Here is a 26,325-nt window from a genome sequence, read left to right as displayed (position 1 = left end):
GGTCGAGCATCGTGGAGCAGGTCGGGAGAGGCGCATGGCCGAGAAAGCACTGGGTGAAGTACACAAGGGTGAGCGCAACATGGAGGGGGCGGGGAGAAACACACGAACGACATACAGTAAGACAGAGTGCAGTGGGCGAGAAGTGCACAAGGAAAACGGGTAGACACCCTCCTGGTGTGCTGAACCAAAAAGTGAACAGTGTTTAAAAAGCTTGCAGTGGAAGCACAGAGGCCACCCAATCAAAAGAGATGGTAAAGAGGTTACGTTCTGTGGGATAGACAAACACAAGATCATCAAGGTGGAACACAAATAAGAAGCAGCCAAATGAGTGACAGGAAAGCCAACCAGTGGTTGAGAAATGGGCACGCTTCAAGGCCCTGGATGTTCTTAGTAAGCCCAAGCTGGCGGTCAAAGGTCGCCAACCCATGCTCCGCTGGCAGAAACACAGCTGTTCTGCTGTTAAACAGCGGAGGAAGCACAAGTTTGGAAAACATGGCACTCCGCCATTTTTGTGGTGGAGAAGCCTGTCTGCCAAACTCTAAATAAAACGAATTCCTTTGCGCGCGCTGCATCGCATTTTGCGATGCAGCGCGCACAACGAGATTTGTTTTATTAATTTAAATGCGTACTTACCTCCGTTCATCCATATTCCGGTGTTTACATTTCCCCACCCTGCCCCTCCCCCGCCCCGCCTCACTGCCCAACCAAACTCCCTCCACGAGCCGCTACTGTCAGAGGGTCCACCAATGAATATACATTATGTATTTTGCACATGATGAGGGGCAGGAGCCCAACCCATGGAGGGACTGTGTTATTATCAGGGAGTACTATAGGGCATTACCCAGGAGGCACAGAAGCCCAACCCCTTGAATTAGTGTTAAGTGAGAAACTATAAGGAGTTACCTAGGAGTAACAGAGACCTAACCATTGGGGAACCGATTACTGGTCATGGAATACTATTTAAAGTCCACCCAATGGCGAAAAAAGCTGAACCCCTGGAATCTCTGTGAGGGGCCAGAGAATATATCACCAGGAAAACCAAGGTGCAGAGAAGGAAGGGGACAACCTCCTGGAAGCACTGTTAGACAGCTAGACTGTATACTATGTGTGAGACAACCCAAACCCTGGAGGCAATATTTTGCAGCCAGGATACATTTGCCTTTGTGCATCATATAGCTCTCTGTCCACCCAGAAGGTTGGATAACAGGCCTACAGGAATTAAGTCTAGTAAAGAACTACATTAGTGTGCATACTTAAGTAAACCTTGGGAAAGAATGTGGTTAGGTGGAGTAAGGCTAAGGCCTAAGGCCAGAAATGTCTAGGTCTAAGGTCTAGGTCTAAAACAAAAGACAGTCTAAAACAAAAGACAGTCGACAGGCAAAGGAAGTCCACAGGCAGCATAACCCAAGGAAGACTACAAACAGCCTAGTTCCATAGCTCTATCCAAAAATGGAAATGAGAAATCCAGTATCTGTAAAAAGCCTAACCAGAGAAAGACAGAAGAAACCACAGTAGTGGGTCCATGGGGCCACTCAGAAGTGAGGATGCAGCGATAGTTGACTTTCTTGGATTGAGCAGATACAATAGTAGTGGTCTATGGGTCACTCTAGGGGAGATGAGACCGAGCCTGTGGGGTTTGCACTCATAGGCAAGTGACGTAAGAAGCCATGGCTCAATACTCCAAATAGGAAGGCAGTAATTACATTAGAAGGAAGGCAGGCTAGGTGGAAAGAACAAGAGAAAAGAGTAGGGGTCTCATCCCTTAGGCCAGTGATACTCAAAGTACGGCTGAGCACTAACATTTAGAAAACAATGTTAACTAAACGGGCAAGCATTTATTAACCTGCAAATAAATGCTTGCCCGAATATTTAACATTTATTTCGACCTCCTCACACACTCCCTGACCCACCCAGACCTCCTACTGCCACACTGCTGGCATCAGTGCAGCCGTCGGCCACACCACAGACCGTACTTTGGGGCCCCTGGGCAAATGTTTGCAAGTACCCATGCCTTAGGCACTTCCAGGCACCAATATTTAGGACACCACTGGAGGAATCCCTTAACCTTTACACCCTTTACCCAGACACCTGAATCTGGCGGCCTTAAGGAGAGGTTAAGTAGGGGCTACAGTCACACACATGACTCCTGGGAAATGGAGAGATGTGGGAAGAGTGAGGTTCAGAGGGTATTTTACAAGCGTCAGTAACAAAAGGCAAAAAATAAAGACAAGAAATGCACAGCAGTGTTCTTAGATGTAAACTAAACTATCATGGAACAGCACCTTCAGGAGGAAGTAAGTATTTATATGATTTTAAATCCTACATTACACTATTTTAATGAATTCTGGTGAGAAACCAGAAAATGCAACAATTACTGTGTGCGCTTATAGGAAATGGCACACTGAGCTAAGAGTAGTTAAAGATTTGCACCCATCCATAGTTGGGCTTGGCTACTGCCCCCATGCCCAGTTATGTGCTGACTGTCTGTTGATGGCAAATGCTTGAAAGTTCATTTTGCAGTATGACTGGTATCCATTCAAGGCAATGTGGTCAGAGGACCCCTGGGGATCTGCGAGGCCTACCCAGGGGTCCGCAACTGTTTCACAAAATTAAATAATATTACTTTTAATAAATACAATCAATAATGAATATATAAAAAAAGAAGCAAAATTGAAAAGTTTTCTATATTTCATTGTGAATTAAACAACATATTTAAATATTTGCAAATTTGTTGGTGATATACTTGTTTCTATATTTTGGTGTATTGTTTTGAGGTTCATAAAATAGAACTTGCTTAGGTCGTGGGGTCCCTGTCTTCCAATAATGACTCAGTGGGGTTTCCCGGATTCCAGTAAGGATTCAGTTGGGGGTCCTCAGAAGTCAAAAACTTAAAAACCCCTGCTCTAGCTCCTTGAAAGAACATGTACACTTTGGCATGCTTGGAAGGGGAGGCTACACTACCAGTGAGTAGAGTAGTAGCCCTCTGACTAAGAGTAAGCCAGCCCAAGGTCTAGCTGAGTGAATGCTCCTATAGAGGTTGTAATGAGGAGTGATCGCTAGTGCATCTGTCCAGAATTCCTACAAGAGTTGTTTCCATGACTTTAACTGTCTTAGGTGTATTTTTATAGCCCCTCCCTACCATTTACATGGTGCTGTATTTCCTTTGGAATCTTGGTACCCCTTGCGGTTCTGGGGTACTTGCTAACCAGAGTTAAAGTGACCTGTTGACATTTTATTAGGTTGCATTTCATATAATTTAGTAATTGATTGTATTGAAAGGAGTCCAACTAGATTGTGTTATGGGTTTGTATAGATCATTATGCACATGGATGTTTGTGTCAAAGTATAGTTAATAAGCTATGAGTGGCTGCTATGTTTTAGGACATGTTACAGACCAACTGGCTTGATGCCTTGAAGAACTGGGTATGATACCCTAAAAACTTCATCTTGAGACTTGAAGAGATCCCTATTCCTGTTTGGGGTGGTGATTTCTTGCTTTGAGGTATATTTGGAATGTTTTGGGCAGAAAACTCTGCAGCAAGTTCTTCACGGAGTGAATTGTCCAGCTTTGCACCAAGTGATACTGACAAACTAGGGCAGAGGGCAAATATGTCTCAGACTAGATACATATTGTCAACCCAAAGGGTGATAGGACAGGCTTGTCTTTTTATGTGTGGAGTCCCTGTCATGAATGTGGAGTCTTTGCAGTCGCAAAATTACTATTAGTGAAATTAAACTTTTCGTTTGTGAATACCCCAAAAGTATTAAATGTACACAAAAGTGCAAGTTTCTGTGAATCAGGCCCGAAGTCTTATATGTACTGCTGTTTCTGGATTTGTAACTTGCTACTACCTTGCAGAATATGCCTTAACTGCTTTTCTTTGTTACTTCGGAGAATCTTGTGCATAAAAAGACTAACGTGTTTGGAATGCAAAAGTACTTCAGGCCATAGAGCACCAGTGATAATTGACAGTATCGTCTACGTATACTACGCATGCCCTGTGGTGCTGTCTGCCAGCACACATAATATGAAAAATTGTCAGATCAGACGTGTCCAAATATATGCAAAGACACCTCATCAACCGGATTTATATGCACACATGTTATCAGATGGACACTAATAGTGGCCCATCGTCATGTTACAGATGTACAAATAGGGCTCATCAAACAGACCTTTGAAGAACATGAGAGCAGAAAATACAAAGACAAGTCCTTTAATCCGACTGATGGTCACAACAATGCATCAGCCAGATACTTGCGTGTATCTGTGTACACTTACACATTCGCTCTCTCTCACTCTTTCTTTCTACCGTCTCTTATTGTCGAACACACAGAGACTGAATTGCTGCTCAAGTCACAAGTGTAAGCAAAGATTACCTTGGTTTGGGGAGTAGTATGGATTTGTTATGTTATAAACATTTATAGCGTGCACGGCTCCTCAGGAGTGTCCCGGTGCGGAAGACAAGCGAAAACAGTGGGGAGCTGAAAGTAACTGCAGATTAAGTGAACAGCAGAGTTTTTAATCACTTCCTGAACAATCTGGGGTTTTGAGTGCTCCGTAACTCATATGGAAGGGAGTTCCAAGCTTCAGCCGCCTTGAAAGATAGGGAGCTGCCTACATTTACTTCCTCGTAGAGCTGGGTGTGTATGATGTAGAACTTGAATGTGGTCCAGGAGAGGGTAGACCATGTTTGAAGCTTTTTTCAGTTCCCTGTCCCAGGTTTTTCCAGCCAAAGGTATAGCCCGGTAGAGTTGAAAGAGAATTATACCAACCCTCCATTTATGGGTGATCATCTGTTCATATATCCTTCCTGCTCCACACCAAAGACCATGCTGAACCTCAGTTCCCATTAACTGGTTAACATACCCTATGCCTCCTATATCTGCCTAAACGTAGCTTGAGGTACACCAACATCCTGTGACGTTGCAAAGAATGGCCATGGAACCTATTTAATGTATTCTTTCCTGACTGTTTTTTTAGGCTATGCATGTAGTGCTTCACAACTTTTGTAATCTTTCCCTGTGTCTGTAAGGTAGTCCTGTTCCTGTTCCAGTTCCAATATCACCACACATCCAAGGTTAAGTCTGGTTCTGTACAACATCCACTTGCACTTCTCCAAGCCATCTCCCACCCCTCTCCCAAGACAACGTATGTTTTTGTCCACCATGCCCTCCACACTGCATCACCGTGACCTCTCTTAGTGCCCACTAGACTGAGCCCAGGCAATGTCCCGGTGACCTCTTACACTGCCCAGGCTGAGCCAGTGAGCCAGTGGTCATTTAGAATAACTGTGCCCTAAAGCGAAGTCTTAACTGGAAGCACCTCAACATTTTTGTAAAACACTCTCCTATATCCTTGGTCCTCTCCAAAAGTAAGCTTGGGGCACCTCCTCTCTTTGTGACTCCCTATCTGCTCCTTATCCCAGCTGACCCCCTCTCCATATACTTTGCCTGCATCACTCCCAAGGTTCTGCATACACTTTCAATATGCATCTAAAAAGCTTAGCCTGGGGCACAACAGTGAGCTCTCCATCTGCTCCTTTATACTTCCTGCACAGTGCAGTTCCACTGAGGTCCAGTTAGGCACACAAGTGAAGGGTAATTTTCTCCGTGGACCACAAACACTAGGTCCTCCACAGTGTGGCGTTTGACTTACTGGGATGCAGTCAGAAACACATGGGCCTGCAATATTTTATATTACTTCTCTCCTTTGCAGTATTGGACACAGCTGGTCAGGAGGAGTTTGGTGCAATGCGGGAGCAGTATATGAGAGCAGGAGAAGGCTTCCTTTTAATATACGCCATCAATGACCGGGCAAGGTAGGATCCATTTTCTGTTTGTCTGTTTATCATGTCTAGTCTGTCTGTCGTATCAAGTCGATCTATCTGTCATAAGTTGTATCTAGTCCATCTGTTGTATCTAGTCTATCCGTTCTGTTTGTCCTATCTAGACTATCTGTCCTATCTGCCCAATCTAGTCTGTCATATCTAGTCTGCCTGTCTACCTAGTGGGAGGTGGACAAGACCTTAAGATTCAAAATGCTCACTGGCTGCTTTCCTATGCCACTCCTCATTCAAGTCACAATCACGGCCAATTATCCTATCTTGAATAAAGTGAAGTGAAGGAAGACCGCTTGCCCCAGACCTTCAACCATGCAGATTTTCCAAGTCTTTGCTCCCTGTCAGCCTCTTTGTTGTTTCTGGGTACAGTATCAATTACAAAATAACTCAATCCTTTATCATCACTGTTAAGTTCTTCTTAGAAATGGCGGGTAACCCCACACCATGGAGGATAGGAATTCTCGATAATTCCTTTCTTTGTACATTACTACTCTTATAGGCTAAAAACAAAGGTTAATGTTACCTTGTAGTTAGATGAATATGTCAGTTACAACATTAACGTTCTGAACTCAAAAAAACATAAAACATCACCAGTTATAGTTGCCAACACGCTTAACGGAGGACACCAGCGGGGGTCTGCAGCACTGAGGGAACCGCTGCTGCACCATCGCCTTGAGGGCAACGGCCATCGCTATTTGCACCATAGATGCCCTCACCTTCTCACCTTCTTGCCGCGAGGGGAACAGCTCCATTGGCACCTTGGGACTGAGACTTCCAACCTGAGAGTCCCTTGCTTCGCCGCTTGTCCTGATGCGGCAGGGCGCGCCTGGAGGTGCGATTTAAACAGCGCCAGCACCCTGCAGCGCGGGACGCGCGCGGGCGAAGCGCGGGCCAAGGGCGGACCCGTCCGCCCCCGTCAGAGACTGGGCTGGGCCACCCCCCTTTTACCGGAGCTTGGCTGAACTGACTTGCTAAGGTGAGCCTATATTAACTCTGTTTTATCTCTCACCATATTTGGCTAACGCGATCATGGGGAAGCGAGTGGGCCAGTCGGCCCTAAGGCCTGCCGCAACAAGCATTTATAGCATGCTGGAAAGAGCGGTTAGCATTGTGAGTAACAAGATTGAACTGACCGAGAGGCGTCTATCCCTCGGTTTGGGATACCCCCTCTCTTCCTACTTTCCACCCTGGAGGGCGCCAACCCGAATAACAGTGCACCAGGCAGCTCTATCACCAGTTGTGCGGTTTCTGGTGGCGGCACTATATCCCAAGCTCCCTCCCAAGATGTGGTTACATTAGACACTCCAGTGGGCACTGAGGCAATTACTGAGGCAAAACGTAAAAGGAAGCCAGAAAAAGTGACAAGTGCTAAGAGGAAGCAGCCTACCCGCCCTTGCTCAACCCGCTCAGCACTGAGCTCCTGGATACGCCCCTCTTTAAATTCTTCGACAGTTGTTGCCCAGGTTCACACTCCAACTATTGACTCTTCTTGCTCTATTGGAACTCAGACTGAGAATGGTTTGCCCCTTTTTGAAAGTCAGGGCTGCAGTGAAGCTGTCATTGGTTATTTCGTGGACACCATCACTGAACGTGTTAAAGGTGCACTTGACAGTTTCCTCGCCACTTTGAGAGAACATCTGCCGATGTCTCAGCTTGAGCTCCCAAATAATACTCCTTCCCTTCATACTGATTCTACTGCGTCTACTGCTATGGGAATGCCACTTATACCATGTAACAATATGCCAACCTGTACAAATACTTTGACTGGCGCGCCCAATTTGAATCCAGCGATCATTTCTTGCGATATGTGTAACAAAATTACGTTGTGTTTTGCACCTGAGGGTAATGGTGGAGAAAATGGCATCTCTGACAATGGTTGTGTAAATCGCCCACTTGGTAAGAATGTGACACGCATCACGCCCACTGTTAGTATCCCCCTGTGGCTCGATTTAATACCCAGGATGCTGGCAGCATACCACGAGAGGGTGGTACTGATATTACAAGATTTTCAGACCCTTTGTGTTGTAGGGAGGTGTTAAATCTACCCCCAGAGGCGTGCCCTTATGTCGTGGTCTTGGCAGGTGTGCCCCCATTAAGGCCAAATCAGACAGAATCATGGGAGCAATTACGCCATAAGAGTTGAGACTGGCTATCCAAACATTAAGGGTTTAGGGCATTACTTATTGACCATATTATCATGGTGCGGAGAGTTGGTTGGGTGGGAGACTCCCTAAAACGTATTAAAGGGGACTGTATAGTTATTAATTTTCGCAGACTTTCATTGGTTAGCTCAATATTATCGTCCCAGGAGGCCCAGCCTAATTTAAACACCAGTATCTGGGCCCTGCCATTGGGGTATTTCTACAAACCTTCTCTGGAGGCATCGCTTTTTGACACGCCTCTTAATGCCCGCCCCCTCTCTCTACACAACAGATTCAAGCCCCTATCTGGTTTGGATAGCCAGGATTGACTGTCTCCTCCCCGCCCAGAATCAGAATTAGTAGAGCCAGTCCCCTCTTTAATTGTATCCCCGCCTTGTAAACTCCACATCTGAGCTACCTTTAACGTTGAATCCACTCTCAAAATATTGAGCTGGAATGTGGCAGGTCTCGCGTTTAAAATGAATTTGCCTGACTGGTTGGAGTTAATTCACAAACAAGATATTGTAATGTTCCTAGAGACCTGGGCCACTCGAGAGTTGTTTCTAGAGGGGTTTGAATGCTTTAATACCGTAGCCCCCATCCCAGATTCTGGAAGGCCAGCTGGAGGCCTCTCAATCTGGATTAAAACTAGGGTAGGGGGCCGTGCTAGGGCGCTTACCATCAATAACGACAAATTTCAAGCCTTAATCTATAAACGGGGAATTTCGTTCTATTTTATTAATGTTTATAATAATGATTTTAAGAATGTTCCCAATATGAACTTTATTGATTTGTTTAACTTCATCTCTAATATACAGACATCTAACCGCGGCATTAAACCTGAGGGTATTTGTCTAGGGGGTGATTTTAATGTCAAGCTCCCGAGGGGCACTTACTCTGCTATCTACCCTACGAATATGGCACCATTATATCACAGGGGGGCCCAACTACTAGACCTCCTAGGTATCAACAACTTTACAGATATAATGGAGCTTGCGGAAGTGTCGACTAGAGCGGGCCATATTGAACCCACCTATAGAGGCAGGGGTTCGACTTCTACTTTTGATTATATTATTATTACTGCACCTTTAGGGAATTGTGTGCTAAAAGCTGAGGTGATTCCCACATTACAGGGGGATCACAATCCTGTCAATCTAACCCTGAGTTCTATGTCTAGACCATTCTATGATGTAGAGTGCGGTGCTAGGGACTTGTCCTCCTCTACTGACAATCTCAGATTGGTCTGGCGTGGAATAGACAACAAAGCCATATTTGGCAGGATGGTAAGAACTCACCCCGAATGGATCGACATTTGTTTGTCGTTCAAGGAACATAACCCGGAGGTAGTCGACGCCTTCTCACAGCTTTGTGAAGGAGTTAAAACCTTGTTGTCTAGGCCTAATAAGAAAACCCACCTGGACCCAGGTTGGTTCAATGCTGATTGCTCCTCAGCTAATAGAGCCCTGCATAGGGCGCTTGCTAACAAACCCAGAGATAGCTCCCTTATTAAATCACTTAGATTATGTTATAAAAGAGCTATAGCAACTAGAAAGGAGGCAATCAGAGCATTGGGACAATCTTGCACGGGCCATCGTGTTAAAAAATGGCAAGGATTTTTGGTCGGCCGTTAAAGGCATGAGGTCTCTAGGGAACCCTTTGTATCCTATTAGTTGCAATATCTCTAGTGAGTCTTGGGAAGCGCATTTTAGTAAAATCTATTCTGCTTCGGCTGTACCTACAATGATTAATGAGTATACAATGACTACCAGGGTTTCGGTTGACCTATTGGAGGTAGAGGAGGCTATCGATCAGAGCCTGGGAGACAAAGCCCCTGGCTTGCCCATTGATCTTATTAAAAGTCATCCTGATTTTTAGGCGCCCCTATTGCTGAATGTTTTTAATAACCTAATCAATTCCCCTATACCCCATACTTGGTCCTCCAGTATAATTGTGCCTATTTTAAAAAAGGGGGACCGTTCAAACCAGAGTTGTTACAGGCCGATCTCCCTGATCGATAATACGCTGAAAATGTTTGGGAGGGTCCTGTATAACAAGATCAGGTCATGGGCCGAGGAGTGTCAGATTTTACATCCCTGTCAGTTGGGGTTCAGGAGTAATATCGGCACTGTTGAACAACGCCTCATAAAGACCTACACGCCCGGGTGCGCAACAGCAGGGATGGGGAGGTCTCAAAAACTATTGAAGTTGGTAGAGGGGTCAGGCAAGGATGTATCCTGGCCCCTCTTCTATTCATTTTGTATATCATCGATCTGAATAAGTCTCTGGTAACATTGACCCAAGACGTCCCACGCATTTACGGCAATAAACTTCCGGCCCTGTTATATGCCGATGACGCGGTTCTGATGGGCCGCACCCCAAAAGCTCTCTGTATTCTGGTGCGTGGCTTTGTAGATTTCATGGCCGCCCTGGATTTATGCACTAATTTAAAAAAATCTTTTTTAATGGTGTGTGGGTCAAAGAAGTATTTTAAGTCATCAATAGTTTTAAATTCCAACAGTCTACAGAGCACTTGCACTTTCCCATAACTCGGTCTGGATTTGCCTCAAATGGATCATGGGCGGATCACGTGGCTTATTGCAGGAGGAAGCTCACAAATTCTACTAATATGATACTCGGGCTATCAAAGCCGAGGAATACAGAGGTGGTATCTGCCACTCTTAACATTTTTAGACTCAAGTGCATACCTATTGCCACTTATGGCGCTGAAGTTTGGGGACACACTAATAGTGGCATCATCTAGGATGAGGAGAATAGATACTGTGTAAAATCCTGGGTGCACCTATTTCTTCCTCTAAATATGCTTGTCATTGTGAACTTAACCTGCCATATATCGAAGATTACATTAAGGCTCGCCCAGCATTATTTTGGCTGAGAGTTTGGAGAAATCCCGCGGCCCAACTAACCAGAGAGATAATATCAGACTGTCTGAAATGTGATAAGGGAATGTACATACCTTGGTTGGCAGCGGTACATAAAAGTTTAACCAGTGTGAACTGCGAACACTTATTTTTAAATCCTTTAGACCTTGGCACTATTAGTAATAAATCCCTTCAGATGGTTCTTTATGCATCCAATAGGGATGCTAGATTGGACAAAGAGCGCAAGAAAGTGTCAGTCGCTAGATACATGTGTATTGAGAACGTTTCACGCGCACCTTCTAGCTACTTATTAAAACCAATTAGTAGCTGGGAAAGGGGGTTACTTTTCCGGCTGAGGACTGACACCATGAAATATATGCTCTCTTTTCCCGCTGGGTTTACCCCTAACCTTGATCTATTGCCGTGTCTATGCAATAGCCAACAGAAACAATTGATGTTGCACTTTTTATTTTTCTGCTGCTATCCTTCAATACTCACTAAAAGATTTTTACTTCGGTATTTTAAAGCCTCACTGGAGATTAATTATAAGGCTGCATATGGGAAGGTCATTGCTTTAAAAGACGATGCGCTCACCTTTCGGGTTGGCTCTTTCCTGAAGGCGGCGGTACGTACTCGTAATTCTATGTGCCCCTGCTGAATCCTTGTATTTTATCTTGTTGTTTTAATCTTTAAGTTATATGTCACTCTAATGAATTTTGCACTTTTTTACCCTGTGTACTGTATTACTGGAGGACTAATTTTAATCTCAACCGTATTTTTTTTCCAACTGTTCTTTTGTTGTTAAAATATTTCTTTTAATAAGTTGCTGTTTGTTTGTACTTTTATGGATATGTATTTGTATCCGAATAAAGTTTATATTAATTGAGTTGCCAGAGCGAACTATAAATGGTGCCCCCGCCATGCAATGCTCATACCTCCCATATTACATCACTCATGACATGTTCTTTGACATAATTTATGACATCACTGATAACCTCTCAAATTACATCATTGATGATATCACTGATGACATCACTGAAAGACATCATCTAAGTCTTCGGCCGGGCACAGCATGGGGTTGGCCAACCCCTCCAGGCACCCAACCCCGTGCTGCGCACGGCCTTTCGTTGCATGTGACGTGGGATTGGTCACATGGCCTGGTTTGCAGCTAAGCCCTATGTCCAACTCCCCACAGGCAGCCACCCGGAGACAATCCAACCGCTTGGTCTTTGGTTGTGCATGGTGTGGGGTTAGCTGCAGGCCTGTCTTGCCTCCAGGCCCTGCTTCCAACTCCCCGCAGGCAGCCAACCAATGGAGTTGGCCGTGTGCAGCGGGGTGTTGGCCTCCAGCACGCTGTTAACCCCACACAGCCTTTGGCGTGCGGCAGCAGAGGGTTGGCCTTCGGACCCTATCTCCAGAGCCAGTTCCAATAAAAAGCCTTAAACTCTTATCCCTGTTGCCAAATACAATTAAACAGGGGAGGAGGGTGTGCAGTCCCTGGGGCCGCATGACATTATAAAGGGCAGGAAAGTCTTCATGGCCCCCATACCCTGTGGCTGTATGATATTATAAAGGGGATGGGGGGCTGCATGACTCCCCTCCCCTAGCCTTATTAGACCCTGGGGACCCCATCCCCAAAACCGTATTTTATTAAAAAGGAGAGGGAGGCTCCTCTTCTCCCTCCCCTGGGCCTTATTAGTCCCCAGGGGCTCTGTCCCCCAGGGCCAAGTAATTAATAAAGGGAGAGGGTGCGCGGCCCGCTTTCCCGAGCCTTCTCAGGGCTTGGGGCCATCTATTTTTTTAAAAGGGGAGACGGACCCAAGCCTCATTCATTCCTCGGGACCCTATCCCCAGGGCCGTATTTATTTTAGAGGCTAAGTGGGCAGCGTGTCACCTTCCCCAAGCCCCATTAGGCCCTGGGGACCCCATCCCCCAGGCCTGTATTTTTTAAGGGGAGCCTCCTGAGTCTATTATGGCCCCAAGGACCCCATCCCTAAGGACCCACAGCATTTAAAGGTGGGGTGTGACCCTGTGCCCAGCCGGGGCACCCAGCATACACCAGATCGGGGCCACTGGGGGAGCCCAAGGGCTCCTGTGGTCCAGCTAGCTCTCCACATAATGTGAGAGCCAGCATTGCTCCCGCCTGCAGGGAATCACGCAAGATGGCAGCAAAAAACGAAGATTTAACGTGGTTGGCGGTTCAACCTCTACCATCGCATCGGGCCTCCCGCCCGACCAGATGGTGGCAATGGAACCGCCACAAGACTACCACCACTGCCAGGATCCCGCAACAGCAGTGGTGGTGAAAGCAGGCGGGAATCGCAGCGGTGCCGTTGCCTGCACAACCGAGCAGATATATATCACCATGCACAGGATGATTGTTTTTCTTAGGGGAGGGTGAGTGCTGCCCCCCGCACCCTTCCTCCCCCCACAGCCTCAGGGAGGCTCCAAGGCACCCCATCCCTGAGGGCCGAGATTAATATTTTGGGAAGCAGTAGATTGGCCTCAAGGACCCCATTGCTTGGGGTCAGAGATTTCAAATTTGGGGACTGTAGATCGGCGCTGGGGATCCTATTCCCCATTGCCTGATACTTCTGCTGTGTCCCAGGGACCCCATAACCCGAAACATTGTTGTTCCCTAACAGAGAGAGTGCAGGCAGGAAATAGTCCTTGCCCGCACCCTCCTGGGCAGGGAACACAACTTTGCTCCTGCCCAGGCGGGAGCAGAGAAAGAGGCAGCTCAGGCTAATCCCGCATGGACGCGGGAAAAGGAAAGAAGCCAGTTCCTGCAGCACTTGATATGGGTGCTGGCTGAGGCTGTGGGGTAACTAGGGCTCTCCCCCCTTGCCCCTCCACAATTTGGCCAGCTTTGAGTGCCCTGTGTGGACACCCACTTAAAGAACAATTGCTGGTTCCCACTGATGCCTACAATTGATGCTGGTTGTGGAGCCGGCAGGGGTTAACGGGGCTGGGTGGGCACCCATTGAAAATAAATAAATGAATGAATAGGTACTGGGCGAATAGCCTTGCGGCAGGCCAAGCCCTGCGCTCAACCCCACACTGTGTACGATCAAAGGCTGGGGGGTTGGGAGTATTGCACTGTAGTAATAAATGTGGGAATGTACATTCATTAGTGCAGTTTTGCAGCGTGAATCTTTCTGGATTCACTATGCTGTGCATTATTCTGCCATCGTGTGGTTGGGTCTGGATTCGTAGTATTTTCTCTTTTGTTTTTTTTCGTAGCCAGGGTGGGCGGGCGACGTCCCACCATTTGGTGTCCTTCGTGATGTTGGCATGCTTCCTGCGGAAGCTCCCACATTTGGTCGCCATCTTCAGATTCTTTTTTCTGCCGTTGGATCTGGATCGTTGCCGAAGAGTTCCAGAGTTTTGGAAGAGGAATCAAGCAAATCGAAAAAAATCGGCGAAGAAACAAGTTTTCAACTACACCGGACTACAGGTCAGGTACCTGGAGCGACGAGGGAGAAGTTTTAACGAATTAAACCTCGATGTTCTACGGAGAATGCGCTCGCAGGGGGCTCCCTGAGCGCGCGGATGGACAAAACACCATTCAAGTTTTGCACCAATTGCCACCACATGTACGCCCAGAAGGATCAGCATCCAGTCTGCAACCTCTGCCTGCCGCTCGACCACAGAAGCGAAGACTGCAACGCCTGCTCGGCGTTCACACCCAAGACCCTTAAGTAAGGGAGAGGTAGAGCAGGGCGATTCACAACATGCAGGGGCAGGGGCCACCTCCAACGCTACGAGACTTGGGCCTCTCCAGTGGAGAAGAGGACAACATCGCCGAAGGACCAGAGGACTGCACGGTCGTCGAAGTCCATAAGTGTGAGAAAGTGCCATCTTTCTTGCATGGTATGCCCCCACTTTTTGCGAAATTGCTGAATGTACTTTGACTGAGTGTACCCTGGACTCCTGCCAATCAGGTGCCCAGGGCCTATGTTCCTTCCTTAAAACACACAAACTCCAAATTGGCAAACCCTGGCCACATGTCAGCCCCTGGTAAATGGTACCCTAGGTACCCAGGGCCTTGTGACCAGGGAAGGCCCCTAAGGGCTGCAGCACTCATTGTGCCACCCTTAGAGGCCCTGTACCCTTACACACTCACACTGCCTTTGCAGGCGGAGTGTCTGGGTGCAGGACAAAAATGAAGAGTCGACATGGCACACATCTCTGTGTGCCATGCCCATTACCTACACTGCCAAGGCATATGTCAGCCACCCCTCTGGCTGGGTGCCTTATGCCCATGGTGTGGGCACAGGAGCAGGAGCCCTGTGCCCCTACAGTACCCAGGTCCATTCCCGGGCACTGTAAGTGCAGTGCTGCCATTTAAGAATACATGGTGCTGAGAGCTCGTCAAACACGAGCTCCACAGCACCATAATGGCAACACTGAAGACTGGGAAGTTTGGTATCAAACTTCTCAGCACATTAAACCCACACTGATGCCAGTGTGGGATTTAATGTACCAAGCACCCCAGAGGGCATCTTAGAGATGCCCCCTTACAACTAACCTACAATCCACGTCTGCTCTGAGGCTGGTCAGGCTGCCACACAGCAGACACGTTGCTGGACCCCTGGGTGGGAGAGCCCCTGCTCTCCCGGGCCTGCAACAATGCACATCCTGGGTGAGGTGATAAATCTCCTCCCCCAGGATGAGCAAAGGGAAGCTTCAAAGGCCTGCCGCCTCTAGGAGTTTCCCCAGGCCACTGCAACCCCCCACTCTGGCGGGAAGCTTGGCCGGAAACCCCATACAAGGACAGGGGATGTGCCAGCCTGCCCACCCCACCCCTCAGGTGGGGGAGGCGAGGTGAAGCACATCTCCGGGCTCTCGCCATCTTGAAGATGGGAGGCCCTACCCTATCAGGATTAGGCTACTACCCCCCTCCCAGAGGAGAGAGGCAGGATAGGGGGTGTACCTACCCTAGGACAAGGACCCATTGGTCCCTGGCCTTCACCTACCTGTAACGCCCCTAAATCTAGTATTTAGGGGCACCCTGAACCTTCCTTCCCCAGATCCCAGATTCGAAACTACAAGAAGAGCAAGAAGAACAAAGACCTGCCCTGCAGCTGCTAAAAAGAGGAAGACACCAACTGCTTTGGCCCCAGCCCTACCGGCCGTCGACCCTCGAACCTGCTCCTGCGCGGCATCTCTTGTGGCCAGCAACCTCAGAAACCCCGGAGGACCTGGCTACCTTTGAGCTCTGATTCCCTGGGACTCCCATGAGTAGAGGCTCTACTCAGAACCTACCTTTCACCCCTGGCAGCAGCCCGGAACCGCGATCCCAGCCCACTCTGCACCCGCCAAGCCTGGCCGGTGCCGGAGTGAACTAAACCCACGAGGACGACCCCACGGCGACTGTGACCCCGAGTCCGGCACCCAAGGACCCCCCTCGACAATCCTGGAGAAGCCTGCAGCCTCAGAACAGAGTGCCACCCCAACCGCGATCAACAGAGGGTAAGATTTCCCGACACCAAAAGGCACCCCTGCACCCGGCGCCCCACGGCCCTCTGTGCCCAATCCCGGGGTACCTACCTATCCTCCAACTACCCAACTTACCTCTCGAAGTGGTGGTGGCACCTGAAGAGTCCTCGTCCCCGAGCCTGCAGTCTTTTTCCAAACCGGAGATTTCCCATAGAAATCAATTGAGCGCCCGACGGCTCAAAAGCACCCTGCACCCAGCCGCCCGAGTGGCCCTGGCAGTGAAAACTCTACTCTAACCTACTTCCCCACTTGCCCTGAGTAAGTGACCAGGAGCCCAGCTCCCACAGCCGCGTGGCTTGCCAGACAGCAGCCACCAACCAAGGCCCCCCTATCCCTCATAGGATAACATTGGGCCTAACTCTCTCTGCACCCGGCCGTTCTGAAACCGCTGAGGGTGAACTAACTGTACCTACCTGACACTGGGGGACCCCGGAGTCTATGCCCAGAACTTCAACTCTGCCAGTCGAGTACTTACCCTTAAACCGCTAACTTCATTTTCCTCATAGGGTAACATTGACTGGCTTTTTCTTAAAATTTCTTCTAAGTGTGGACTTTTCAAATCTTCAAATAATCACCAAAAATCAGCCGAGTGACAAAAACGAATTTACTCACCTGCTCTTAGGTGAGCTCCCAGTGCTGGATCTTGGTGCCCAGCACTGACTCTGAAAAGTACCCACAACTATACTTACCATTAACTCATTTTTCTTCCTTAGGAAACCATTGACTGCTTTTCTGTGAAATTTCTTCTAAGTGTTGATTTCTGCAATTTCTAAATATTCATCAAAAATCGTATAACATCTGAAAACGTAATTACTTACCTGTTTTGGATAAAGGTCCCAGTACTGAGTCTAGACACCCAGTACTGGATTACAAAAGTAACGATAACCTACTGTACCTGTAACCTACATTTCCTTCCATAGGGAATCATTGATTGTTTGCTCTGAAATATTTTCTAAGTGCTAACTTTTGAAATAGCTAAATATTAGTTAAAAATCATTACAGTACCAAAGTCGACTTTCAACAGCTGATTCTGAGAACTGACCCAGGGCTGGATCTAGGATCCAGGCCTGGAATTACAAAAGTAATCTAAAAAGTAATCTGTTGCATATCATTTGAATTCATCATCGAGCTCAATGTATTGTGTTTAGAAATAGAGTTGCCTACTGCAACTACTTGTAACTGTTTACTAAAAAGTCTATTGCATATACAAAAGTATTTTTATGAAACATCTCCTGTCGAGAAAGTATATTTTAATTCCAAGTGTTGGTTCTAAAATAAAACAAGCATATATTTTTTATATACAAACCATTGGCCTAGAGTTCAGTTATTGAGTGTGTGGAACCATTTGCTGACTGAGTGTGTACAACAAATGCTTTACACTGTCCTCTGATACTGCCTTACTGCTCGACCAGGCTACCACTTTGGAGAGTAAGGTTATATCTAACTTTAACCTCTGTTAAACCCTTGGGGTCTGTGGACTCTGTACACCCTGTACCTATTAAGGAACAGTATATACAGAGCCACTTTCTCACAATAAGAAGACGTCGAAGGAGGTAAGGGAGTCGTCGACCCCTAAACACCCAAGCGACACTCGGAAGAGTAAAGCAAAAACCCCGAGGGACACTCATAGAGGTGAAGCTAAGTCCTCGAAAGGAGCTCTGCCGCCGAAACACTAGACGAAAGCAACAGCCTCCAGGGACAGTCAACAGAGCGGATCCTTCGAAAAGGACTCCCAATCGGCGTAAAACCTCAAAGACGTTGAAAGTTGCCCTCGAGAAGGACACCTCGGCACCGAGAAAAGAAGGGCCGACGTTGTCATTGGCGGCCTCGAAGAGAAGCGCTCCAACCCTCGATGCCCCCGAGATGGAGAGGAAGAAGAGGAGGCTCGAGGCCGAAATGGCGAGCATCCTACAGTGGAAAAAGGACTTCGACGAGAAGATGAGTCAATACACCATACAGCCGAAACCCACGGTCGAAGTCGAAAGGGATGACGAAAACGTGGAACCGCCGAAAACGCCCGAACCAGTCGAGGAACTGGGGGAAGAAGACTACTATTTTGAGGGAGAAGGCAATGAAGATCTGCAATCCTACCGGGACTCGACGCCCTCGGAGGCACAAGACGTGGAATGGCAAGATCTCGACGCAGAATCGCCAGATAAAGGGCTTCGAGGACATCGCCGCCAGACGACATAGGGATCAATAACATGATTGTCCAGAAGGCTGCACAGACTTATGGAGTGAAAATGGAGGAGGAGAAGCCCAAGGCATGTTTCCTCCTGGAAACTCTACTGCCTCAACAGACTAGGAGCCAATTCCTGCCCATGCTCCCTAGTGTGCTGGACCAGGGAAGAGAGGCCTTTAAGGAGCCAGCAGTATGCAAAGCTGTGACACCTAGGACGAAGAAGAAGTACAAACATTCTTCAAAGGACCCGGCATACATCCAAGGGTCAGTGCCAGCCGACTCCATAATTGCAGCAACGGCTAGGACGAGGGCTAATGTTCCCACAAATGCCGGACCACCTCCAGACAAGGGAGAGTAGGAGGATGGATCCCACAGGGAGAAAGGTGAAGAGGAATGCGGCAATACATTTGGCGCATCGCAAATTTCAATGCCCTGATCAACAGGCACGCATACCAGCACTGGGATGAGGTGGGGCAGCTCCTAAAGCATCTACCAGACCAGTACCAACAAAGGGCAGCTCACCTGGTAGAAGAAGGAAAGAACATGGCGAACACATGCCTGAAATCGGCATTGGATGCTGCAGAAACATCGAGCAGGCTAATGATGATAGGAGTTACTGAGACAAGACACGCATGGCTCAGAATTTCAGGATACAAGCCAGAGGTACAAAGTAACATCTTAAATACATCCTTTAATGGAGAGCAACTGTTCGGCACACCAGTGGACGACAAGTTGACGCAGCTTAAGAAGGACAACGAAACAGCAAGGTCCATGGGAGCGTTGCAGTTCAGAGGAATGAGAAGAGGCACACCCACGAGAAGGCCGGGTGGTAGAGGGGGCAACGTGCCTAGCACATCGCACCAAACGTCCCAGCAAGGCTACCAAAGTAGCAACCAAGGCCAGCAGCAGCAGGGTCAACAGCAGCAGAACTGGCAGTACCAGTCCCGGGGACAGTCCTTTCGAGGGCGTGTGAACGAAAGTGAACAAACATGAAGAGGAGGCCAGCAGCCCTCCACCAAGTGACTCCAACATGGAACAAGCCCCCACCCTAGCAACACCTCGGGGTGGGCAGAAAGACATACGGAAGAAGTGCAGCCGAACGTTCCACGACAAGCAGTACCTCGAACACTCAACGCCGGTAGGGGGAAGAATAAGAGAGTTCATCCAGGAATGGTGGAAGGTCACATCGGACAAATGGATACTAAACATCATACAATACAGACACTGTATAGAGTTAGAAAGACAGCATCCGAACAGAAAACCAAGAAGCAAGACACTCAGCAAAGGAGCTCTCACTCTTGCAGCTAGAGGCGCAGAAACTGCTCAGCAAGGAGGCAATAGAGGTGGTACCAAAAAACCAAAGGAACAAAGTGGTTTACTCAACCTACTTCCTGGTGCCAAAGGTTGACGAAACACTAAGACCTATCCTAGATCTACGGTTTCTGAACAAATTCATAAGAACTCAAACGTTCAAGATGACTTCCCTACAAGAGGTAATACCACAAATACAACAAGGGGATTTAATGGCTACTATAGATTTACAGGACGCATACTTGCACATCCCATAAACCACAAACACAACCTGCTAAGGTTTGTGATCAACCAAAGCCACTACCAGTTCACAGTACTGGCATTCGGCCTGAAATCCGCACCAAGGGTGTTTACAAAATGCCTAGCAGTGGTCGCATCACACCTACGAAGGCAAGGAATACACGTATACCCCTATCTCGACGACTGGCTCATAAAGGCAAGTTCGTACAGCCAATGCAAACTACACATCCAACAGGTCATACTAACACTGACAAGACTGGGTTTCTCGATCAATTGGGAGAAATTTATCAAGAGAATCAGAACAAATCAAGATATTCTTAGGGGCAGAGATCGACACCATACAGGCCAAAGTGTTCCCCAGCAGGAAGAGAACATTGGCGATACTGAAGGAAACACGTCGTTACCGCAAGGGGCAAGTTCTGCCAGTGAGGACGGCGAGCAAACTGATGGGAATGATGGCGTCATGCATCCACCTAGTCCCAAATATCCGACTACACGAGACCATTCCAGGAATGGATCCAGCAGCAATGGTCACAGGCCACAGGGAGTTGGGAAGATCTTGTGGTCGTCACGCACGCAGTGCACCAGGAAATAGCGTGGTGGAAAAAGGAAAACATATCACAGGGGAAGCCATTCACACAACCAACTCCAACAGTGACCATCACAACGGACACCTCCAAGCTGGGGTGGGGCGCACACATGAACAAGCTCAAGGTGAGGGGTCTATGGTCCCAGCACGATGCGGTCAGACACATCAAATGCCTAGAGCTAAAAACTGTATTCCTAGCCTTAAAAGCCTTTCAGAAAGAGCTCTACAGGAACAGGGTGATGGTCCAGACAGACATACAACCACCATGTTCTACATCAACAAACAAGGAGGAACACAATCAGTACCACTATCAGGGCTAGCGCAGGAAATTTGGAGATGGGCCATCCCACTGAAAATAGACCTACTAGTAATACATCTACCGGGGAAGGACAATGTGGAAGCAGACCGGCTCAGCAGACCGACGTCGGCATCTCACGAATGGGAGCTCAGCCAGCAAAAGCTTTTCCAGAAATGGGGTACTCCAGAAATAGACCTATTTGCAACACACCAGAATGCAAAATGCTAACTCTTCACATCAAGACAACCGGACCATCGGTCCCAAGGGAATGCACTATGGATAAGTTGGTCAAAGAGCTTTGCATACGCTTTTCCCCTGATACCACTGATACCCAGGGTATTCAGCAAATGCATAATCAGCAACATGACGCTAATACTGATAGCACCTCAGTGGGCCAGGCAATCCGGTTTCTCGCAGATAGTGGAAATGGCAAAAGAACCAGCACACAGGTTCCCAAGAAGAAGGGACCTGTTAACAATGCAGAACGGAAGGGTGCTTCACCCAGAGCCCGAGGGTCTCAGCCTAGCAGCATGGCTCCTGAAGACCTAAAATTTGCACACCTAAAACTACCACCAAGTACTATGGCAGTTCTCAGGGAAGCAAGGAGGCCTGCCACAAGAAAGTGCTACATAGCAGAATGGTACTCCCTATGGTGCATCAACGAGAAGCTACAACGGAAGGTCACAAGGGAATCAACAGTACTAAAGTACTTAACGCACCTGCTACAAAGCGGATTAAGCTACACATCCCTGAGGGTGCACTTGGCTGTGGTGGTGGCCTACAAAAGAGGATAAACAGGGAACAGTTTCTTCACCTCTCAAGTGGTGAAGAGATTCTTGGAAGGGGCCAAGAGAATCGCCCCCCCAAAGAGGATGCCAGCACCAGCATGGAACCTCAACGTAGTGCTAACTCAATTGATGAAGGCACCCTTTGAACCTATTCACAAGGCTACACTGCACATGCTCACACTAAAGACGGCCTTCTTGGTGGCGATCACGTCACTACGAAGAGTAAGTGAGTTGCAAGCGCTCACACTCCAAGAGCCCTACTTACAAATACACAAGGACGGGATTGTAATGAGGACGGACCCACACTTCATGCCAAAGGTGGTGTCTCGGTTCCATATTAACCAAACAATTCAAATATCACGTTTTTTCCAGAAACCGACCTCAAAAACAGAAAGGGCTCTACACACACTAGACCCAGAAGGGCTGTGATGCACTATATAGAAAGGACAAAGGAGTGCAGGAAAACAAAACTGTTCTTTGTCTCTTTCGCAAGCAGTTTTCTGGGATGACCAGTCACCAAGAACACCATTGCACGATGGATTGCGCAGACAATTCAACTCTGCCACAAGCAGGCAGGACAACAGTTACAAGGAGCAACTCAGGCTCACTCAACAAGGAAGAAAGGAGCAACAATTGCGTTTCTAGCGAACACACCTATCCAAGACATTTGCCAAGCGGCAACATGGTCTTCGGTGTATACGTTCACTAAGCACTACTGTGTGGATATTCAAATGAACAAAGAAGCGCAAGTGGGACAGAAGGTCTTACAACACATGTTCAGTAACCAGTGCTCATCTTCCACCCAGCCACCACAATAAGGACAAACCGCTACAAGGTCTATGCACAGCATAGTGAATCCATAAAGATTCACGCTGCAAAACGTATAGTTTCTTACCTGTCGGTGTAGTTTTGCAGCTTGAAGACTTTCTGGATTCACTAGCGAACCCACCCTCCTCCGCCGGAAAGATGAGACAGGAGGTAAAGGGTTAATGGTAAACAAGACTTACAAAATAACAGAGAAGACAGGATTAACACAAGACAAGAAAAAAGAATCCGAAGATGGCGACCAAAGATGGGAACTTCCCCAGGAAGCGCGCCGACGTCACAAAGGACACCTAATGGTGGGATGTCGCCGCCCACCTGGGCCATGAAAAAAAAATAGAGAGAAAATACTGCGATTCCGGACCCAACCACAAGATGGCAGAATAATGCACAGCATAGTGAATCCAGAAAGTCTTCAAGCTGCAAAACTGCACCGACAGTTAAGAAACTATAAAGTTTTTTTAAATAACAAGTGCTATGGGGCCATATTTTTTTTCTTTACCATTGCATAAATATATGTCTGTAGCATGTGTGGCTGTAGATACACGTTCTGCATATTCCTGCCATCTAGCATTGGATGAGTTGTTTTGTTTGATGAAGTCTTTCAGGTAATGGGATGCACTTTGTCTCCTCATTTTGGGGGGCAGTGTGCATGGGCATTGTAGGAAAGTGGATTATTAGTAGCTGGGGATATTCACCTTCAGCTAGTAATAACACCACAATCACTAATAGGTACATTCAAGTCTCAACAAGTTAATCCTTGCTCAACCTTGGGTAGCTTTGAAAACGAGACTGGTATGTATAAAGTATTTAATATCACCAAAACAGAAGATATGTAAAAGACACAAGACAATAATAAATCAATACCAATGTATAGCAATAGAGAATATTTGTATCTTTAAAATGACACAAATATGACAAACATCCAATGTAGGGAACCAGAGATATGAATTTTTCAAAGATTAAATAAATAAAAGTGCATTCTAGCATCAAAAAGCTTAAAGCGCAACTTGCAGCTATTTGGTCGTGCTGGACCGGGACAAAGTCAAACTTTTAGGCCGACTACGATGCAGCGTGGGTCGAATAGGATAAGTGCTACGTCCCGGTCAAATGTTTTCCTTCGGACTTAGTCTTTTTCTTGAAGCTTTTCTCTCGTCAACAGGCTCGTCTGCAGGTTTTTATTTTTTGGTCTAAGTTTTATATAGCGCAAACTAGACCCAAAGGTATCCGAGCGCTTTACATGAGAACCAGTTACTTTACAGACGGACACATTCAATTTTTTTGGTTTAGCACGGGGAGATTAAGTGATTTCCACTGAATCACAGAATGTTGAGCGTCCCTGCCGAGACTCAAACCCGGTTCCCCAGCTCCGAGGTTGACCGCTCTAGCCGTTAGGCCCCATTCTCTCCCCAGGTTCTCAGATGCAAAGTTTGGGTCAACAACGGCGGCCTTCTGCAGCGTGAAGCCTCGATGAGTCTTTGTTATTGACATCGATTGCGAGGAGCTCTGGAACTTTTAGCATGACAAACCAACGCGTTCAGGCCGATTCACAAATAGACAATGGGGGCATGACATTCGAGTTAGTGCCGATCTGCTCCTAGAGCTTTTCGGCCAACATTTGTTGAAAGTTTCCAAACTTTCAGATCTTGATCCTTGTTGGTTCCTATGGTGAGAGAAGTGTCCAGCAGCACCAGCCATGGGTTCAGAGACTCTGGGTTGCCTCTTAAGGGCTATGACTCAATCTCTCACAATGCACCTGTGAAGTCCAGAAAAATCCAGTTGTAGCTGTTTAGCTGGGGTAGTCCTCTTTTTGTCTGCTGTAGGTGACTTCTTTCAGCACTTTTGTACCTGTTGCTGCTCAGGGAGCCCACTCCTTTTCCTTTGAGTCAGGCACAGTCCTTTCTTTGTGGAGCCTTGAGAATGCAGAAGGTGCAGTCCTTCTGAGTGCAAGCCTTCTGTAGTGCAGTTCAAGGGTCCAGCAGGGCAGTCCTTCTTCCAGGCAGTGTTCTGAGGAGCTCCTGCATCTCTCTTATATTAATCCACAATTCTGGGCAGGCAGGAGGTGGGGACATGACAATCAAAAGGGGCAAAATTACCTCCCTCTGCTATGGCCACTTCCTGCGAAATGTGGCATATTTTGACCAAGAATGCACTGTTCTCCTAAAATTAAAATGGAAAAAATCTCTCTTTGGTGTGTGTCTAAGTAGCCCAACCCAAAGAGGTGGCTAATAACTCACAACAATCCCCTTCCAGGTTCTCTCCCAATCTAATTAGGGGGGCTCCCATCTGGCTTGGGATTAAAGAAGTGGGGGCTAGCCTAGGTAAAAGGGAGAACGACTTTGACTGTTTTTCCCTAGCAGGGACTATAAAGGAATACGCTACTTACCCGTATGCATCTGTTCTTGGCATGTAGAGCTGCAGATCTACACACTGTGCATAGATCGCCATCTGCTGTTGGGCCCGGATGTTGCAGTTGTTTTTCTCTTGGAAAGTCTTTGGAAGTCACGAGGTATGTGACTCCTCCTTTGGATCATATTGCGCATGGGCTTTGGCTCCATCCTCAGATTGTTTTTCGCCAGCAGGGAAATGATGGAGCTTTGTAAGAAACAGGAAAGCTGCCCATGTGTGCTGTATCTAAATAAGATAAAACTGGAACAGATAAAGGTAGCCGGGGAGGCGGGTGGGCGTGTATAGATCTGCAGGTCTACATGCCAAGAACAGATGCATACTGGTAAGTAGCATATTCCGTTCGAGGCATATGAGCTGCAGATTACACACTGTGCATAGATTGTGTAGCAGTACCCCCTCTTAGCGGCGACCACCAGTATCTGTTGCAGCTGTTTGAAACAGTGTTTTGAGGACAGCCTGGCCCACACTAGCTTGTTGCTTAGTTTGCACATCTACACAATAGTGTTTAGTGAAAATGTGCGGTGTAGACCATGTAGCTGCTTTACAGATATCATCTAAGGGGATGTTTCCTAAAAATGCCATGGAAGCTCCTATCTTACGTGTAGAGTGGGCTTTAAGGGGAACAGATAGCGTTTGTTTTGCCTTGTGGTAGCAAATCTGTATGCATTTAACAATCCACCTAGCTATCCCAGATTTGGAGATGGTGTTACCTTCGTGTGGTGGTGAGAAAGACACGAATAATTGTTTGGTCTTGCGAAAAGGTTGTGTTCTCTCGATGTAGTAGAGTAAAGCTCTTTTGACGTCTAGGGTGTGCAGAGCTCTTTCTGCAATGGTTTGTGGCTGCGAGAAGAATACGGGCAGTTCCACAGATTGATTGAGGTGAAAGGGAGAAATGACTTTAGGAAGGAATTTTGGATTAGTGCGGAGAACAACCTTATTATGATGCATTTGCAGAAAAGATTCTTGAATGGTGAGTGCTTGTATCTCACTGACCCTTCTGAGGGAAGTAATGGTTACAAGGAAAGCTGTTTTCCATGTTAAAAATTGAAGCTCGTATTTATGTAGAGGTTCGAATGGAGGCCCCATTAGTCTTGTGAGAACGATGTTTAGGTTCCACACCGGTGAGGGTGGATCTCTAGGAGGAATTATTCTTTTGAGGCCTTCCATGAAGGCTTTTATGGCAGGTACTCTAAAGAGGGATAGATGCTGTCTGTTTTGTAGATACGCTGCTATGGCAGCAAGGTGTAGTCTAATAGACGTGTAGGCTAGGTTGCATCTTTGTAGGTGTAGTAAGTAGCCTATGATGTGTTGGATAGACACATCC

The 26,325-nt window shown here is 47.3% G+C and overlaps 1 protein-coding gene across 2 annotated transcripts in view; it reads left to right on the top strand.

Annotated features, from left to right (window-relative positions):
- RRAS (RAS related) overlaps positions 1-26,325 on the top strand; it is a 169,611-nt gene that overhangs the window by 74,917 nt on the left and 68,369 nt on the right. For both annotated transcript variants that reach the window (XR_014966407.1, XM_085616149.1), the window contains exon 3: positions 5,717-5,819. Coding sequence is in view for 1 of the 2 variants with exons in the window: in XM_085616149.1 (XP_085472275.1) it covers positions 5,717-5,819 (103 nt within the window). In the remaining variant the exon portion in view is untranslated. The remainder of the gene's footprint in view (positions 1-5,716; positions 5,820-26,325) is intronic.

This window comes from Triturus cristatus, chromosome 7, assembly GCF_964204655.1.
Source record: "Triturus cristatus chromosome 7, aTriCri1.1, whole genome shotgun sequence".
In the NCBI taxonomy this organism is placed as follows: Eukaryota; Metazoa; Chordata; class Amphibia; order Caudata; family Salamandridae; genus Triturus; species Triturus cristatus.
The sequence above is the reverse complement of the archived record's forward strand: the minus strand, read 5'-3'. Positions and strand labels throughout refer to the sequence as shown.